The 19,542-nt window shown below is 50.5% G+C and overlaps 2 protein-coding genes across 3 annotated transcripts; one reads left to right on the top strand and one right to left on the bottom strand.

Annotated features, from left to right (window-relative positions):
• Positions 1-3,787: 3,787 nt before the first annotated feature.
• LOC105996287 (7-alpha-hydroxycholest-4-en-3-one 12-alpha-hydroxylase) lies at positions 3,788-5,717 on the top strand. Its single transcript, XM_013030318.1, has one exon. It carries the CDS (start codon positions 4,033-4,035, stop codon positions 5,527-5,529), a length of 1,497 nt encoding a protein of 498 aa, XP_012885772.1. The 5' UTR covers positions 3,788-4,032; the 3' UTR covers positions 5,530-5,717.
• A 2,656-nt stretch (positions 5,718-8,373) lies between these two features.
• On the bottom strand, positions 8,374-18,915 carry Ackr2 (atypical chemokine receptor 2). Of its 2 annotated transcripts, none has more exons than XM_013030283.1 (2): positions 18,774-18,915; positions 8,374-9,549 (listed from the first exon to the last, which is right to left on the bottom strand). In XM_013030283.1, the coding sequence occupies exon 2, from the start codon at positions 9,504-9,506 to the stop codon at positions 8,376-8,378; it is 1,131 nt and encodes a 376-aa protein (XP_012885737.1). In that variant the 5' UTR covers positions 9,507-9,549; positions 18,774-18,915; the 3' UTR covers positions 8,374-8,375. The 2 variants fall into 2 exon arrangements, with proteins under 2 accessions (XP_012885737.1, XP_012885736.1); XM_013030282.1 differs by lacking the exon at positions 18,774-18,915 and adding an exon at positions 15,047-15,112.
• Positions 18,916-19,542: the final 627 nt, after the last annotated feature.

Below are 19,542 nucleotides of genomic sequence, written 5' to 3' on the forward strand. Positions count from 1 at the left end.
CACGCCAGAGGCCCCCGGCGGCCTCCGCAGCGTCCGCGGAACCCGAGGTGGCGGCCGCCTCCACCCGCCGTGCCTCACCAAGGCCGCCCCACCCAACGGACGACCGTTAGGAGCCAAGATGGCTGCCCGCCGGAAGTGCGTCATCACGCCCCGGGGGGGACCACGTGCACCTTGCCCAGCGTAGAGCCAAAAAAGGGGAGGAGCCTCGCTAGGAATCGCCAAGATGGCTGCCTCACCGGAAGTGCGTCATCACGCCGCGGGCGGAGAGGCCAGGAGCCACGTGCACCTTGGCCATGGTAGGGACGAGCGGGGCGAGGAGCCCCTCTAGGAATCTTGGAGGACCCAGACGCCCCCCCATAGCCCAACCCCACCTACTCTATGGTTCTCCCCTTCCCTCCTTCTGGGAAGAGCCGTCCAGGGAGAAGAAGGAGAGGCAGAGGGCGGCCGCCACGATCAGAGAGCAGCTCGGGAGCCACGGCAAGCTCCGGGCCCTGTCCTGATCTGCTTGGAGATGCGGAATACTATGCTGCTGGGTAGGTGCTGTCACCCCTGACCTTTCATTACGTGGCACCCTGCGGTGACCTGACTGCGCGTGCGCGACAGGGAGGGTGACACCTCCCACCCTGGCCCGGGACCGCGTCTCCAGAGGGTTGTGACCTTTAACCCCGCAGCACAGGCTGATGTCTGGAGTCCTAGAATGTGTCTTTCACACCTACCGCACAACCACCAGCCCAGGGCAGAGTTGTTCATCCAAGATATATAATATCATATAATATGTATGTTTTATATATTGCATATAATGTATATTATACATATTTTATATAACATATATTATATATCCATTCCGCAATGCAGCAGAACTGAGGAAAATCCATATTTCATGTGTGCATGGACCTACGTGTACGAAGAATACCTCCAGAAAGATGATACACATATATAACATTTATTACATATGTTTAATATAAAATATATATTCATTCTGCAGTGCAACCGATCTGAGGAAAATCCATATTACATGTGTGCACGGACCTACCTATACAAAGAATACCTTCTGAAGGATGATAAGCAAGTAAGTCAGGCACCGGTGGATCATTCCTGTCATCCTAGCTACTCGAGAGGCTGAGATCTGAGGAGTGAGGTTCAAAGCCAGCCCGGGCAAGAAAGTCTGTGAGACTCTTATCTCCACTGAACCACCAGAAAACTGCAAGTGGAGTTGTGGGCTCAAAAGTGGTAGAGTGTTCGCCTTGAGTGAAACAAAAGCTCAGGGACAGCGTCCAAGCCCTGAGTTCAAGTCCCATGACCAGCCCCCACCCCTCCAAAAACTTAAGCAGTGTATTATAGATTGGTTAGTCCTGTATCTGGGAGAGAGTAGGGGTACTCTACTAACCTGTGCCTAGTATAAGTATGGTTGTATGGGGTCGGGTGTCTTGTCTTGCTAGAATATGTGGTATCTGTTCAAGGGAAGAAGTGTTACATGGGAATCTAATCATGAGGAACGGAGAGACCACATTTTGAGAGGTCAAATTGGAAGTCTTTATTAGAAAGCTATCGACTGCAAGTAGAGTCTCACAAATTCAAGGCACAAGGACTGACAGGTCCAGTAACCCATCATCCAAGTCCCTGCTCCTCCCTCTAGGAATTCAGGCACGCCCATCACCTGGGGAAGAGGTGGAACTTCCCTTCCTTCACCACAAAGACAAGATGGCGACAGTTAAACCCAATACCTTCTCATCCACCACGTGGCCAAGATGGTGCCAAGTTGGACCCAGACTCCTTACTTCAGAAGCAAGCTGATATGAGCTATTAGGGTTATGGTCAATTACAAAAGGTCACTTTGACCTGTAACCCACGAACTAGGAACAAAAATGACCAACTGGTGGCTCATGCGGGTTGTTTAGTGGCAGTTTGATCAGCCAGATACAGAGATGCCACAAGTTGAAAGGTTGAATTGCCAGTCTTGAGTGGAAAGTCAGCAACCACAGGTAGACTCTGGTCACAAAGACCTGCAGCCCCAAATGGCTCTTGCACAAAGCTTTTAGAAAGGCAAAAACCACAAGTAGTGGCTATATACAAAACAAGGTAAGCCTCACAAGGCTACTTTCTGTTTATTCTCTATTTATTTATTTTATGTCAGTCCTGGAACTTGCACTCAGGGCCTGGGCACTGTCTCCCGAACTTCTTTGGCTCAAGGCTGGCGCTCTTACCACTGGAGCCACAGTGCCACTATCTGGCTTTTTCTGTGTCTGTGGTACTGAGGAGTCAAACCCAGGGCTTCATGAATGCTAGGCAAACACTCTACCAGCTCCCTGATGAGGATACTTCTATTTTCTAGGTTGGACCCAAAACATAGAACGTTAAACAAGAGCTAGAAAGTTAAAAAGTGTAACAGCATCAAGAGTAATTAAGAGCAAAAATATCAATCTAACCGGGCACTGGTGGCTCACACCTGTCATCCTAGCTACTCAGGAGGCTGAGATCTGAGGATTGCTGTTCAAAGCCAGCCCAGAGCAGGAAATTGGAGGAGACTCTCCTCTCCAAGTAATCACAGAATAAAAGCCAGAAGTGATGCTGTGGCTCAAGTAGTAGAGGGCTCACCTTGAGCTGAAGAACTCAGGGACAGCACTCAGGCCCAGAGTTCAAGCCCCACAACCGACAAGAAAGAAAGAAAGAAAGAAGGGAGGGGGGAGGGAGGGAGGGAGGGAGGGAGGGAGGAAAGATAGAAAGAAAGAAAGAACAGGTGTGAGCTATGGTGGCTCACACATAGATTCTTCACTTGATCTTGACTTAATGTTCATAGAGCTAGAAGCAGACATGAACCTGGGCAAAGTTTTAAGCTGGTCAGAAAGACCAAAGGGGAAGGGGTTGGGAAGGTGGCTCAATGGTGGAGTTCTTGCCTTGCATGCGTAAGACCCTGGGTTCGATTCCTCAGCACCACATAAGCAGAAAAAGCCGGAAGTGGTGCTATGGCTCAAGTGGTTGAGCTCTAGCCTTGAGCTGAAAAGCTGAAGGACAGCGCCCAGGCCCTGAGTTCAGGCCCCAAGACGGACAAAAAAAACAAAAAAAGACCAGAGAAGACCAAACACAGGACTTCCACAAAGGCCAGCAGAGGGAGCCAAAGTACAAGAAAAGGCTTCAAGGTAGACTTGGAGCTGGGTGCTGATGGCTCATGCCTATGTCATCCTAGCTGCTCAGGAGGCTGAGATCTGAGGATCGAGGTTCAACACAGCCCAGACAGACAGAAAAGACCCTGTGAGACTCTTACCTCCAATGAACCACTGAAAAACCAGAAATCATGCTGTGGCTCAAAGTGGTACAGTGCTTCACAAGAACTCAGGGCCTGAGTTCAAGTCCCATGACTGACCAAAAAAAACCTCACAAACATAAGAATTGATGTATACAAAGCCCTATTTTAATTACTTTAATAATATGTCACCTTAGGCCGGGCGCTGGTGGCACACACCTGTCATACTAGCTACTCAGGAGGCTGAGATCTGAGGATCACGATTCAAAGCTAGCCCAGACAAGAAATTCCGTGAGACTCTTCTCTGCAATAAGTTACCAAAATAAAAAAACCAGAAGTGGTGCTGTGGCTCAAGTGGTAGAGTGCTAGCCTTGAGCAAAAGCAGCTCAGGGACAGCACCCAGGCCCTGAGTTCAAGCCCCAGGCCTAACACCAAAAAAAAAGAAAAAAGTGAATGGTCAGTAGGTCAACCTAAGGTGCCAACGCAGGGTCAAAGGTCAGGGCAAAGCCTCCAGCTGGCCACAGCAAGCTCTGGGATCCGAGCCAGCCCATGTCTCTGGCGAGCTCTTCCTCATCCTCAGCAACTTCTGCTTTAGTCTGGGCCAAGTATGGTTAACGTATGAAACCAGAGAAATACTCCTCTTGGGTGCTAGCTCGCTGCTTGTTTGCACAAGAGTTGACAGATCTAGATCAAGGTCCAGATGCAGAGACCTTTGCCATCACATTTTTGTCAAGACCTCCCCCAGTCTTCAGCCTCAGAGCTGAGTTTCAGCCTGCCACGAGCAAGTCACGATGTTCCCGTGGGCTCCGGCCTTGGTAGCTTTGCTCGCCTTGGTGGCTGTCTACCTGTCTTTCCCGGGACTCTTCCGACAACGGAGACCTCAAGAGCCACCTCTGGACAAGGGCTTCATCCCCTGGCTGGGCCACACGCTGGCTTTCCGGAAGAACATGCTGGAGTTTCTGAAACGCATGCGAGCCAAACACGGGGAGGTATTCACCTTGCAGCTCGGAGGTCAGTACGTCACCTATGTCATGGACCCTCTCTCTTTTGGCTCAATCCTCAGGGAGTCACGGAAGAAGCTAGACTTCAGGGAGTATGCCCAAGAACTGGTCCTGAAGGTCTTTGGGTACCAGCCCACTGAGAAAAATAATCAGATGATCCACACAGCCAGTGCTAGGTATCTGATGGGCGATGGTTTGGAGGAGCTCAATGGGGCCTTATTGGAGAGTCTTTCCCTGGTGCTGCTGGGGCCCGGAGGCTCGAGGCCTGACAACCAAGGCTGGCAGGAAGACGGCCTCTTTCATTTCTGCTACAACATCGTCTTCAAGGCCGGCTTCCTGAGTCTGTTCGGGAGCACCAAAGACAAAGAGCAAGCCTTGCTCCAAGCAGAAGAGATGTTCGTGCACTTCCGTCGCTTCGATTTGCTCTTCCCCAGGTTCGTCTATTCCCTCCTGAGACCCCAGGAATGGCTGGACGTCAATCGGCTCCAGCAACTCTTCCACCGGATGCTGTCAGTGGAAGACAAGGAAGGTGTGAGCGTCTGGCTAAACTACATGCTCCAGCAGCTCCGAGAGGAAGGTAGGACGCAGGCGATGCAGGACAAGTTCAACTTCATGATGCTCTGGGCTTCTCAGGGTAACACAGGCCCCACGTCTTTCTGGGCGCTCTTGTTCTTGCTGAAGCACCCCTGGGCCCTGCAGGAGGTCAGAAGGGAGGCCAAAGAGGTGTTAGGGGAGCCCCGATTGGAGGAGAACCAGTGCTTCACCTTCAAGTTCAGCGCCCTGAAGCAAACCCCAGTGTTGGATAGCGTGATGGAAGAAACCTTAAGGCTGGGAGCCACACCCACCCTGCTCAGAGTGGTCCAGGAAGACTACACCTTGACCATGTCCAATGGGCGCCAGTATCTGATCCGTCGAGGGGACAAGATCGCTCTCTTCCCTTACCTCTCGGTGCACATGGATCCCGACATCCACCCCGAGCCCGATCGCTTTAAGTATGATCGCTTCCTCAACCCCAATGGGAGCCGGAAAGTGGACTTCTACAAGCAAGGGAGAAAAATTCACCACTATTCCATGCCTTGGGGTTTTGGGATCAACATTTGCCCTGGCCGATTCTTTGCCCTCAGTGAGATGAAACTCTTCATCTTGCTCATGGTGACCTACTTTGACCTTGAGCTGATCGATGCCAACATCGCCGTGCCCCCACTGGACCCCGAGCGCTGGGGGTTTGGGACATCCCAACCCACGTACGACGTGCCTTTTCGCTACCGCCTCAAGCCTCTGCAGTGATCTCGGCCAAGCCAGCCGTAAGTCCTGGCCACGGACAGGGGGCTTTCTGGTCTTCTCTCCACATGTTCAACTGATCACCCCTCCTTCTGGTTCTGTGGCACCCCTCTCCTTTACATCATTGTTTGTTTTGGTACCACTAGTGGGATTTGAACTCAGGGACTTGCTAGCACTCGACTACTTGAGCCACAGAGCCACTTCTAGCTTTTTCTGTGGATGAGGTACTGAGGACTTGAACCCAGGGCCTCATGCATGCTAGGTGAGCACTCTACCCCTGAGCCACCTTCCCAGCCCAGCGATTGCTCCTGCTACTGCTGGCCAGTTACTCCAGGAAGCCTTCCTGGATCTCCCCCCACCTTCCCATCCCAGAAGCCCCTTCTGTGTGTCTCCTTAGACATTTCTACCCCTGTCACTGTGCATGTGCAGCCTCTCCTGGCTCTGAACAACTTGATGCCTTCTTTCTGTCCCCTGTCCCAAGCCAAAGCCCACCAGATTAAAAAAAAATGATAGAACCATGTCCACCAGTGTCCTCTCCTTCATTTGATGTCTTTCTTTTTTGTCCTTTGTTGGTCATAGGGCTGGAACTCAGGGCCCTAACACCAGTAACGCGCATGCACATGTACACACACACACACACACACACACACACACGCTATTAGCAAACCAGCTGGCGTCCCTTATCTGCCTACCATGTGTGGCACCACAGGTACAAAGTCAGAGACTCTGGGAGTTCAGGGTCTATGTTTCATCACTGCCAGCTGTCGGGTAAACAGAGCAAAAGTCCCTCATGGGCAAGATTTCAGGAGCTCTACCATCAAACGTCACCTTCCATGTCTCCAAACTCACAGGCTCTGTGAGCGATCAGAGCTTTTGGGGGTGGGGAGGGATGGAGGTACCTGATGAGAGGTGGTAGGAAGAAGGCAGGGATGGATCTAGGAGAAGACACAGTGTTGGAAAAGCTCCAAAGTCAACTCAGATGACAGCAAGGGGACATCTGGATTCACTACACTCGTGCGGTGCGTGCTATGAGCGGGCCCTGGGCAGGGGGGGGCGGGGTCAGGGAGCAGAGGAGAGAGAGCTGTCAGGACACAGGGCACTTGGTGACACAGAGCATCTGTCCACTTGGGAAGCGTTCAGTGAGAGGGCACAGAGGCAAGGGGAGAGAGGGAAAGAGGGAGAGGAGGGAAAGGAAAGAGAAAGTGAGAAGGGAGAGAGAGGAAGGGAATGAGGAAGGAAGGAAGGAGGCAGGAAGGGAGGGAAGGAAGAATGGAAGGGAAATGAAGAAAGGAGGGAGGAAGGGAAAGGGAGGGAGAAGAAAGGGTAGGGGGAAAGGAGGAAGGATGGAAGGAGGGATGGAGGAAGGGAGGGAGAGAAGGAAGAATAGAAAGGAGAGGAAGAAGAAGGGAGGAATGGGAGAAGAGAGGGAGAGAGGAAGGAAGGAAAGAAGGAGGGAGGGAGAGAAGGAAGAATGGAAGGGAGAGGAAGAAGAAAAAAGAAAGGGAAAAGAGGGAGAAGAAGAAAGGGTAGGGGAAATAAGAAGGAAGGGTGGAAAGAAGAAAAGAGGAAGAGAGGGACAGAAGAAGGAAGAATCTAGGGAAAAGAAAGAAATGAGGGCTGAGAATGTGGCTCAGTGGTAGAGTGCTCGCCTAGCATGCCTGAGGCCCTGGGTTCCATTCCTCAGTACCACATACACAGAAAAAGCTGGATAGTGGTTCTGTGGCTCAAGTGGTAGAGCACTAGCCTTGAGCAAAAGAAGCTCAGGGACAGTGCCCAGGCCCTGAGTTCAAGCCCCAGGACTGGCCAAAAAAAAAATGAGGAAAGACAGAAGGAAGGAAGCGGGGAGAGAGGGACAGAAGGAGAAGGAATAGAGGGCAAAGAAAGAAATAGGGAAGGAAGGAAGGAAGGAAAGAAGAGAGGGAGGAAGGGACCAGGATGGAGTTTCCTTAGCTTTCCATTTTCCACACAAAACACACAGGCACTTGAGATTCCCCAATGCAAAGAAGTTCACAAAGTCTCACAAAAAAAAAAAAACTTAAAAAAAGTCTTACCAGGTGGACATTGGAGCATGGAACAGGATAAAATAGGGAGGGGGGGGACATTTCCTCCACCCCCTAGGAGTAATGGGAGTCAAGAATCAAAATGGTAGCCTGGGCATCACCCCTGAGTTTCTTTTGCTCAAGGCTGGTGCTCTACCACTTAAGCCACACTGCCACTTGCAGCTTTTTGCTGCTCCACTGGAGATAAAGAGTCGTACAGATTTCCCAACCGGGGCTGACTTCGAACCATGATCCTCACATCTCAGCCTTCTGAGTAGCTAGGGTGACAGTGCACCGGGGAGCATGTATTATTTTTCATTTCAAAAAAAAAGGAGGAGGAAGAGGAAAAGGAGGAAGAGGAGGAGGAGAAATAAAGAAATCAGGACTGGGAATGTGGCTTAGTGGTAGAGTGCTCACCTAGCAGGATCCCTCAGCACCACATCCACAGAAAAAAAGCCAGAAGTGGAGCTGTGGCTCAAGTGGTAGAGCGCTAGCCTTGAACAAAAAGAAGCTCAGGGATAGCGCCCAGGCCCTGAGTTCAAGCCCCAGAAATGGGGGAAAAATAGAAGCACAGTGTATAACAGAGGCAAACTATTGCAGCAACTTGAGGGAGAACACCGAATCCTGGAAGTAGCAAAAATGGCAAGGGTGAGAAAATACCAATAATGGCTGATAGTCCACTCAGCCCTCAAGGACAGCGCTTCGAGTTCGAGGCCCACCTCGTGCAGATGTCAGGTGCAAATCTCCTCCCCATTGTCCCACCCCACCCCCACCCCCACCGCCAATCAAGCTTCATGAACTCCACCTACCTTGTTAAGGGAGATTTCCCGCCTGGCTCTTCTCAAGGTCATCCAAGGTGATCATGTCTTCCGGGGCTGTGTGTCTGCTACTGACAGAACAGGTGGATGGGGAGGTGTGGACCGAGTCCCCGGAGGTTGGGGATTCTCTGAGGACTGTAGCCAGGAGCACCTTCAAGTATTGGCGGAAACGGGGACTGCAGAAAGCATAGAGAAGCGGGGTCCCACAGCAATGGCAGAAGGCCAAGCTCTCGGTCACTTGCAAGGCATAATCCAGATGCGTGCTGACAGCGCAGCTGCCGAACACCTGCAGATCCAGCAAGGAGTGTAAGAACAGAGTCAGGTTGTACGGGAACCACAGCACGAAGAAAACCACCACCAGTCCCACTGTGAGTCTTACAGCCCGGCCACCACCCCTAGGCTTCAGCCGGATCACAGCACACCCAATCCGGACATAGAAAAAACTCATGATGGAGAAGGGAAGGAGGAAGCCCAGAAGGTTCTGCAGGAAGCGCAGGACAAGTTTCCAGGGGGTGGCGTGGCCCCCAAAATCTGCGTAGCAGTTCCACCCATGGGGGGGATCTTCGTGGATCTGCACAAAGATCAGATCGGGGATGGAAAGTGCTAGAGCCACAGCCCACACAGCAGCAGCGAAGAGCAGGCCTTGACCCGGGGTTCTCGGCCTGGAGCAGGGCTGACGGTGAACAATTTCTAAATACGTGTCCAGGCTCATGCAGCTAATAAAGAAGATGCCACTGTAAAAATTGGTGGTGTACAGGGCGCTCACCAATTTGCACAGCCAATTCCCAAAGATCCAATGCCAGGCCACTGAAATGGCCCAAAAGGGCAGAGTCACCACAAAGCACAGGTTAGAGACGGCCAGGTTGAGCAGGTAGATTTCTGCCCTCCGACGTGGTCCAGGCACATAGCGAAGCAAGACGACCAGGAGAAGGAAGTTGCCAATCAGGCCTAGCACAAAGATCATGCTGTAGACGAGCGGGAGGAAGATTCTAGCAAAAGACTGGACATCTTCTTTGTGGCAGAGTAGGAACTCGATGCCCTCCAGGTAGTCATAATCATAGAAGGAATGATTCACAGACGTGACGTTGTTGGGGGTGCCTGGCAGAGGGGAGGTGGTGGAGGCCATCTTGAGAAGATACAGCCCCCCCCTCTTTCCCAGTATGGGAATTCTGCAGTGACATGAGGGAAAAAGGGAAGAAAAAAGATGGTTAAGAAGGGCTGGGAAGGTGGCTCAGGGGTAGAGTGCTCGCCTAGCATGCAAGAAGCCCTGGGTTCAAGTCCTCAGTACCACACCCACAGAAAAAGCCAGATGTGGGCTGCTGTGGCTCAAGTGGCAAAGTGCCAGCCTTGAGTAAAAGAAGCTCAGGGACAGCGCCCAGGTCCTGAGTTCAAGCCCCAAGAATGGCAAAAAAAAAAAAGGATAAAAATGTGGTGATAATTGGCATGGTCTTATTTCTCCACTACTTCTGGTGCTGTGTGTGTGTGTGTGTGTGTGTGTGTGTGTGTGTCTGTGTGTGTGTGCGCATGAGAGAGAGAGAGAGAGAGAGTGTTTGGGGGCTTGAACTCAGAGCCTGGGTGCTAGCCCTGAGCTCTTTTTTTGCTCAAGGCTGGCGCTCTACCACTTGAGCCACAGCTCCACTTCTGGCTTTTTCTGTGTATGTGGGGCTGAGGAATCGAACCCAGGGCTTCCTGCATGCCAGGCAAGCGCTCTACCACTGAGCCACCGTTCCCAGCCCTCACTTCTGTTATTCTTTACATATAAGGAGCTTATGCTTGTGGAGGGAAAGAGGCACTCTTGGGGGACTTCTGTAAGGACCAAGCTTTTCTTCACCTAGGGCACGTACCTGGCATGCTAGGAACCATTTAGACTTGGCTTGTTTCTGCTGTAATACATTTCAAGGTCTTTCTCCCTATTGATCTCTGCTCTATGGAACTCTTTCCAGAAAAAAAAAAAACCCAACAACAACACCTGTTTGAACTGTCACTATTTGTCAAACCAATCCAGGACTCTCTTTTGGGCTCTTGCCTAGATTTCTCTTGTTTGTGATGACTCATGAAAACTAAATGGAGTTAACCTTGGTCCAGAACAGGGCTTAAGCCATTTTGTCTTATTGCTCGACAGTAAATCCCTCTTCCTTCAGGCTGCTGTCAGGTGTCCGAAGGCCCTTGTCAATAATTGGGCTATTTCATTGGTTGACTCAAAAGGAAGAGGCGGTCTGGGAAGGTGGCTCAGTGGTTAGAGTGCTCACCTCACATGCATGAAGCCCCAGGTTCGAGCCCTCAGGACCACATACACAGAAAAAGCCAGAAGCGGCGCTGTGGCTCAAGTGGTAGAACGCTAGCTTGAGCCAAAGAAGCGCAGAGACAGTGCCCAGGCCCTGAGTTCAAGCCCCAAGAAAATGGCACAAAAAAAAAAGAAAAAACTGGAAGTAGAGCTGTGGGTCAAGCGGTAGAGTGTTAGCTCTGAACACAAAAGCTCAAATACAGTGACCAGGCTCTGAGTTCAAGCCCAAAGACTGGCACAAAATAATAATGATGATGATGATGATGTCACTGGTGGCTCACACCTGTCTTCCTAGCTACTCAGGAGGCTGAGATCTGAGGCTCATGGTTCAAAGCCAGCCAGGGCACAAAAAAGTCTGTGAGAGTCTTATCTCCAATGAAGCAGCAAAAAGCCAGAAGTGGTAGAGTACTAGCTTTATGCACAAAAGCTCAGGAAGGGTGGCTGGGGCCCTGAGTCCAAGCCCCAGGACTGGCAAACAAAGTCCCAAAAACAAACCCAAGAACTTATACTTTCCTTCGCTTGTCTGCCTCCTCTTTCCTTGTGGTCCTGGGGTCTCCTGGCCTTAAGCCCCAACTCCCTTTCCCCACCCCACCCCAGCAGGTGGCTGCTAGGGGGATTGTGTGAGCAGCCAGAGCCACTGGAGGGAGAGCAAGGAGGTCCCATCAGCACTGGGACTCTTATGTGATAGGACTTCAGCAACAAGGACCACAGTGGATCTCTGAGCTGCCAGTCCTGGGGCCTTGATGGTCACCCAACTTCTCCCCGTCCCTGACTTTTGCCTTAGCAAACGATCGGGTCTGACACGTGCAGAAAAGAAAAATAAAATCAAAGGCAGAGGTCAGGGTCAGTAAGGCCTGTGTTAGTCCAGGGCACTATTGAAGATTCGCCCTCCACGTGGAACTCCCTTGCTCACCTCTTGAACCCAGAACCTGCTGCCAATTCTCTGATCTTGTAACCTCTCTCTTGTCATCATCAGCGAGCCACCCCCCCCAACCCCTCCATCACGCTCACCCCAGTGCACGTGACAGCCCAGGGCACCTGCCTGGTCACTGTGTCAATTTTCCAAGGCCCACAACCAACATCCAACAACCTAGCAACTACTCCCAGCAGCCTGAGAGCTCAGGACGATAGTTCCAGACGCCTGAATGGGCAGGAAATGAACTTTAAAAAAAAAGCCCAAGCTGGGAAGGTGGCTCAGTGGTAGAGTTGCTCGCCTAGCATGCAGGAAGCCCTGGGTTCGATTCCTCAGCCCCACATACACAGAAAAAGCCAGAAGTGGTGCTGTGGCTCAAGTGGTAGAGCGCTAGCCTTGAGCAAACAGAAGCTCAGGGACAGAGCTCAGGCCCTGAGTTCAAGCCCCAGAACCATGATCCTCCAGATCTCTCAGCCTCCTGAGTAGCTAGGATACCAGGCGTGAGCCACCACCAGAGCCTGGCGATGGATGGGTTTTGCTGATTGGTTATTGATCTATTTGGGGACCAGCACCTCGTTTTCATATTGCTTTCTCTCTGAGGCTTGTGCTCTCTCCCTCTCTTTTCCCCCTCTCCTCTTCTCTCTCTCTTTCACTTTCTCTCTCTGTTTCCAGGAAGGACCAGACTGAAGAAGAACAACTTAACAACAGGAATTTCACCAGCAGAAGCTCAAAAGACAGACCACCTGCCAGGAAGCAAAATGGTTGTGTGTGTGTGTGTGTGTGTGTGTGTGTACTAGGGCTTGAACTCAGGGCCTTGCACTCTCTTTTATCTTTTTTTAATCAAGGCTGGTGCTCTACCACTTGAGCCATACCCTCTACTTACAACTTTTTGCTGGTTCACTGGAGATAGGAGTCTCACCAATTTTCCTGCCCAGGGCCAGCTTTGAATCTCTATCCTCAGATCTCAGCCTCCTGAGTAACTAAGCGGCCTTGAGTAACGAAGTCCCCAAATAAATCAATAACCAATCATCAAAATCCATCCCTGACCAGGCACCAGTGATGGCTCACACCTGTCATCCTAGCTACTCAGGAGGCTGAGATTTAGAGGATGGTGGTTCAAAGCCAAGTCTGTGAGACTCTCAACTCCAAATAAATGACTCAAAAAAAAAAAGCCAGAAGTGAGTGGTGCTGTGGCTCAAGTGGTAGAGCATTAACTTTGAGCACTGAGAGGGTCAGGGACAGAGCCAAGGCCCTGAGTTCAAGCCCCAGGACTGGTAATAATAATTACTATTATTATTATTTCAACCATCCAAAGAAACCAATCCTGCCCCCACCCCCCACCACCCCCACTTTTTCCTTACAAGGTACTCACAGCTCAGATACCCACTCAGTCTCTGTGCACCTCCAGATTGCAGGACCCGTCTTTGGTGGACAGGGCGGGAGATCGCCTGGCTCCACTCTGTGTCTCACAATCTGTCTCCTCAAGGTGGCTGCTGTGTTCCTCAAATTGGCACCTAGGGAATCACAGCAGAAAAACGGTTGAACTCATCAGCCTGGACGCCTCCCTTCCTCCCACCCTCCTCCTCCTCCTCTCGCCTCATTTTTTCCTTCCCTGCTTTTCCACTTGGCCACCTCGAAGTTATTTGCCTGGTTCCAAGCCAGCCCAAAGCCTTGGTAACCAAGGAATCTGATGGCTCAGATCTTCAGATGCTCAAGTCACATGCAGAGGCCCTGTGGCCTCTTCCCTGGGAAGCTCCTTGGCTTGCTCTAGGCAATGCTGGGGAGGAGAAGGATAGCTTCAAGGCTTGAACTCCCCCCTCCCTGCCCCCCGCTCTCCTCCATCTTGGCCAGTTGTGGCTAGGGAGAAAGAAAAAAATGAATGAATGAAGCCAGGTGCCTGTGGCTCACGCTTGTCAGCCTAGCTACTGTGGAGGCTGAGATCTGAGAATCGTGTTTGGAGGCCAGCCCAAGGCAGGAGAGTCCGTGAGGCTCTGATCTCCAATAACCCACCAGAAAAAGCAGAAGTGGCGCTGTGGCTCAAGTGGTAGAGCGCTGGCCTTGAGCTGAAGAGCTGAGGGACAGAGCCCAGGCTGAGAGTTCAAGCCCCATGACCGCCAAAAGAAAAAAGAAAAAAAGAGTTGATTTAAACTGTAGTGTGGGCTGTGGAGAAATCTCCACAGAGATTAGAGAAGTTGAACATCGTGGCAGAAAAACCTGCCTGTGAAGAATCGGTGACAGAATTTGGGTTTCCTAACTTCCTTCCTCCTGAAAAAACATGAGATATTAAATTCTAATCATAACAACATCCAGGAGTCACAAAGCACTTTGTATTTAGTTAGTTGGCTTTGTTTGTTTGTTTGCTTGTTCTGGCCAGTCTTGGGGCTTGAACTCAGAGCCTGGGCGCTGTCCCTGAGCTCTTCAGCTTACGGCTAGTGCCCTACCACTTGAGCCACAGCGCCACTTTCCCGCTTTTTCTGTGTATGTGGTGCTGAGGAATCGAACCCAGAGCTTCATGTATGCTAGGCAAGCACTCTACCACTGAGCCACATCTCCAGCCCATATGTTAGTTTGTTGTTTTTTTTTTCAGGTAGGGTCTTGTGGTTATTGCTCACTCTAGCCTCAGACTGTGAGCCTCCGAATGTCAGCCTCCCAAATACCTGGAATTACAGGTGGGCTGAGCAGCCCTGGGTTCATTACTTTGATTCTCTGAGTCAGCTGTTCCTCACCTCACTCCAGATGGTTTGGTTTTTGTTTTTTTTTTAAATAAGAATTAACCAACTGCTTGGCATAGCCATTGGGTCCCTTCCAGGCTCAGCTGTGGCATAAGTAAACTTAATGATTAAATGATAGTTTGCTCAGGCTGTTTGGCGAGATGGAAAGACACGCAGGGACAGCCTGGTCCTTGAGATGCTGAAGACAGAGGACAAAGCAAGTCCACAGAGCTTGGGGGTCAGCGGGGGCCAGGGGGGGGAGGAGTTGTGACAGGGGAGACTCAGATCCTCAGAATCTGCCAACTATCCTAGCTCCTCAGGAGGCTGAGATCTGAAGATCACCATTCCACAACACCAGCCGGGAAAGAAAAGTCCATGAGACTCTTATCTCCCACCCAAAAGCTAAAGAAGTGGCGCGAACCAAATGATAAGAGCATCAGCCTTGAGTGGGGACCAAAAAAAAAAGGGGGGGAGCTGGGCGCTGGTGGCTCACGCCTGTCATCCTAGCTCCTCAGGAGGCTGAGATCTAGAGGATCACAGTTCAAGGCCAGCCCAGGGTAGGAAAGGCTATGAGACTCTGATCTCCAATGAACCAAAAAAATGACCAAAAAAAAAAAAAAGTCTAAAGGATAGTTCAAAGCCCAGGACCAGCACACTCACATACACACACTAAGAATCCATTTTTACATCCCTCCCTCTTCCAGGACTTGTGTCCCCACCCCAAACCACCCTTCCTGGGGTACATTGCCATCACCTACCTCCAGAGGCAGCCCATTGACCTGAAGAGTTCACCCCAGCCTCGCTAGAAGGAGAGATGGCATCCCAGTCACTCTTTCTCCAGTGAGTGTGACTATCAGCCCGTGGGCTCTTCCTGCTTTAATGCTAAGGGAATGTGCTCCTCCCTGGATTTCCGCCTCCCTCCCCTGCTAGAACCCTCCGCTGCCTTGCTGGTTGACCTGTGAGTCAAATTCAAATGACACCCCATCATTCACACCCAAACCAGAGAGGAACACCCCTCCTGTCCCCAAGGGAAGCCGAGTGGATGACTTTCAGGAATTAGGAGCCTCCAGTCAGCCTCTCTGGGATGAATGCTCCAACAACCAAGCCTAAAGAATACCAAAGCCCAATGTCCACACCCCAGGGCCTTAGACTCACCCTGGTCACCCACCTGAACAGCTCTCCTGAGCTTCCCCCCCATCCTGGAGACTTTCCCCCAACAGGACCTGATCTACCTCCCCCCAATCCTCACTCCATCCACAGTCTCTATCCTCAGCTGTGACTCCCACCCATGAACCTCCAAGCCTCAGCTTTCCCCTCCTCCTCCCCTCACCCCCCCACTGCCATCCCAGCTGCCAGTTTTGTCATCTGCACTTTCATCTAGATAAAAATTATATATACTATATATTACATATATATATAATATGTAATAATATATATTATCTGGTCCATTTGCCTAAACCTAAGGCTGAGCAGAAACAAAAGAATGAATGAATGAATGAATGGAACTGTCAGTCAACTGTGAGCAGCCAGGGAAGCCTGCCTTACCTAACTCTGTGGTCCAGGGTCTCAACCACACTCATCTCCATCTGATTGGCACTTGGGATGGGAAGGGGGCAGGGGAAGAAGAGGGCATGGTGAACGATGATTGGATAGGATGATAAGTGGGTGGGGTCACACAGAGTCACTTTGAATCTTTCTGCATCTGCCTTGAGATGGGGGGGAGGGCATGATGCATGCTGATTGGCTATGATGGCAAGTAGGTGGGGCCAAACAGAGGGACCTTGACCCTCTCTGCATCTGCCTTGGGATAGGGAAGGGGCGTAGTGAATATGGATTGGCCATGATGGCAAGTGGGCGGGGCCACACAGAGTCAACTTGAATCTTTCTGCATCTGCTAGCCATGACTCTTAGAGATGCTCTCTGTATCCTTCCCAGGGTGTCTTCATTGGGCAGTGGGGTCCCCAAGACAGGCATCAGGGAACTGAGTTTGGGGGGAGTGATTAACTGGAGATAAGAGTCTCACAGACTTTCCTGTCCACACTGGCTTCGAACCACAATCCTCAGATCTCAGCCTCCTGAACAGCTTAAGATGACAGGCATGTGTCATTCACACGTGGCAACTTTTTAGTATTTATTTATCCATTTATTTATTTTGTGCCGGTCCTGGGACCTGAACTCAGGACCTGGGCCCTATCCTTGAGCTACTTCCGGTTTTTGAATGGTGGATTGGAGATAAGAGTTTCCTGGGGACTTTTCTGCTCGGGCTGGCTTTGAACCGTGATCCTCAGATCTCAGTGTCCTGAGTAGCTAGGATGACAGGCATGAGTTCACCAATCTGAGGCTTCTTTCCCTCATTTAGGAATTGGAATTTGACTATAAGAAACACTTAGGCAGAGCTGGGAAGGTGGCTCAGTGGTAGAGTGCTTGCCTAGCATGCATGAAGCCCTGGGTTTGATTCCTCAGCACCACATACACAGAAACAGCCAGAAGTGGCGTTGTAGCTCAAGTGGTAGAGCGCTAGCCTTGAGCAAAAGCAGCTCAGGGACAGCGCCCAGGCCCTGAGTTTAAGTCCTACGACTGACCAAAAAGAAAAGAAAAGAATTAAGGATTAGTCCTCCGTATGTATTTCAATCTAGGCTGCTGGATATTTACTTCTTTGATTCTATTTACTTCAAGGTGCTGAGGCCTGACCTCAGGACCTTTGCACTTGCTAGGCCTAGCATCCTTTTTGGGAATTTAATATAACACGATTGTCACCGTTTCTCTTATTGGTCCCTCTGATCTTATCTGCTCCTGAAACCATCTCAAGCCATCTGTTTCCTGTGGAGCTATTTTCCTCATAACAGGTAACCAGAGAGATCATCATTTGCCCTCTGTGTCTTCCGCCATCTTTCTTTAAACGCCTGCTGTCTGGTGTGCGGGTCATGTGACTTGGGGGAGGGGGATTTCACAGTCTTTATGGGCATCCCCTAAGTTATCTTCTCAGCAAGGGCGGACCCTTTTTCAGAAATGGGTGGATGTCAATCAGGGGAACTACATCACAGCTCTCCAGACAGAAAGTATAGTCCACGTGGCTCCTCATCTCCCTGATTTCTTTTTATTTATTTATTTTGCCAGTCCTAGGGCTTGAACTCAAGGCCTGGGTGCTGTCCCTGAGCCTCTTTGTGCTCAAGGCTAGCAGCTGTATTGCTTTGTACCACAGCTCCACTTCTGGCTTGTGTGTGTGTGTGTGTCTGTGTCTCTGTGTCTGTGTGTGTGCTCATTAGAGATCAAAAATATCTTCATGGATGTTTCCTGCCTGGGCTGGCTTTGAACCATGATCCTCAGATCTCAGCCTCCTGAGGAGCTAGGATGACTGGGTGTGAGCCAACCAGCGCCCGGCCTAGTTCATACTCTGAAATCATGACTGTTCTAGTCTTTTCCTACCACAAGACTGGGGTGTTCAGGCCGCAGACAAAGCTGGCTCTACTTGCCTAAATTCTTTCCAAATGGAAAAGGGAATAATGTTCGGCCAGGGGATGGTGACCAGCTGTTCCCCGCCCACTCCAAGGGGAACCAAAACATAGAGAAAGAGCCAGAAAAATGCCAGCTCTGGAAATGGAGCTGAGACAAGTACTGAAAGTGGAAGCGTGTGTGTGTGTGTGTGTGTGCTTGAACTCTGGGCCTTGCACTCTCCTTCGGCTTTTTTCACTCAAGGTTGGTGCTTTACCACTTGAGTCACAGTGCCACTTCCGGCTTTTTCTGTGTCTGTGGTCCTGAGGAATCGAACCCAGGGCTTCATGCATGCTAGGCAAGCAGTCTACCATAGAGGAATTAATTTTGAGCTCTTTCTACCTATGAGACTGCAAATTCCTGGCAGTCGGGAATCTTGTTATTTTGGACAGAGTACCTGGCATGGTCCCCAAGCAAAACAGGAACTTTAGAGACAGAGGCCAGACAGCTGATTTGCTTGCCAGCTTACCCAGACAGCACCCCCAGACTGGCTTCTAAGGGGGACAGTGTGGAGTTGGTTCTACCTCATCCCCCTTTCTCTGTCTTCCTGGGGCCAAATTCAGCTCATTTTATCTAGTTCTCCCCTATAAAGTCTGAAAAACTCTGAATTTCTTCTGTGTGCGTGTGCGTGTGCTTGCGTGTGTGTGTGTGTGTGTGTGTGTGTGTGTGTGTGTGTGTGTGTGTGCTGGGGCTTGAACTCACAGCTTTGCCCTCTTGCTTGTCTTTTTCAAAAAAAAAAAAAAGCCTGGTGTTCTACTGCTTGAACCATCCTCTCTACTTTCAGCTTTTTGCTGGTTCCTGGGAATTAAAGAGGCTCCAGTGATTTTTTTCCCCCCTGCCAGGAGCTGGCTTTGAACTGCAATCCTTAGATCTCATCTTCCCTGACTAACCAGGATGACAGACGTGAGTACACCAGCGCCCGGCTTACACGCTGAGATTTCTAAACCACACACTTGCCCTGAAGTTTAAAAGCTCAGCAGCATAGTTACTCACTTGGATGAAATGTGCAGAATCTCAGCCGATGTCCTCTGAGCATGCGCCAGGGATGGAGAGAGCTGGGGGGGAGTGGAGACAGGAAGGAACTCTCTTCTTCCATTTCCTCCTTTTGTAACTCCTCTTCTGACCACACCAGAGCCTTTTGCTTAGGGCTTGGGGGAATGGGTGTTGCTTCAACTTTTTGTCTTGGTACTACTGCGTTTCTTTGAAGTCAATATATTTGTTTCACTATGAAAATATACTCTCCAGATCTTTCCTGGGAGTTAGGCCAGACCTGAAGGAAAACACATGCTTGAAAGCCAGGTGCTGGTGACTCACGCCACCTGTCGTCCTAGGTAATCAGGAGACTGAGATCTGAGGATCGTGAGTCACAGCCAGCCCAGGCAGACATATCCATGAGACTCTTATCTCCAATGAACCACCAAAAAGCCAGAAGCACTAGGAGAGAGGAAGGGAACAGAAGACACTGAGTCATTACCTGACTCACGTCATTGTAATCCCTCTGTATATCACCTCCATAATAACAATAAATTAATAACCTTTTTTTTGGCCAGTCCAGGGGCTTGAGCCTCTTTTTGGTCCAGAGCTAACACTCTACCACTTGATCCACAGCACCACTCCTGGCTTTTTCTGAGTAGTTTATTAGAGATAAGAGTCTCACAGACTTTCCTGCCAGGGCTGGCTTTGAACCGTGATGCTCATATCTCAGCCTCCTGAGTAGCTAGGATGACAGGTATGAGCCACAAGCACTGGCTAATTATATATA

Source organism: Dipodomys ordii, unplaced genomic scaffold (assembly GCF_000151885.1).
Source record: "Dipodomys ordii isolate 6190 unplaced genomic scaffold, Dord_2.0 Scaffold128, whole genome shotgun sequence".
Classification (NCBI taxonomy): domain Eukaryota; kingdom Metazoa; phylum Chordata; class Mammalia; order Rodentia; family Heteromyidae; genus Dipodomys; species Dipodomys ordii.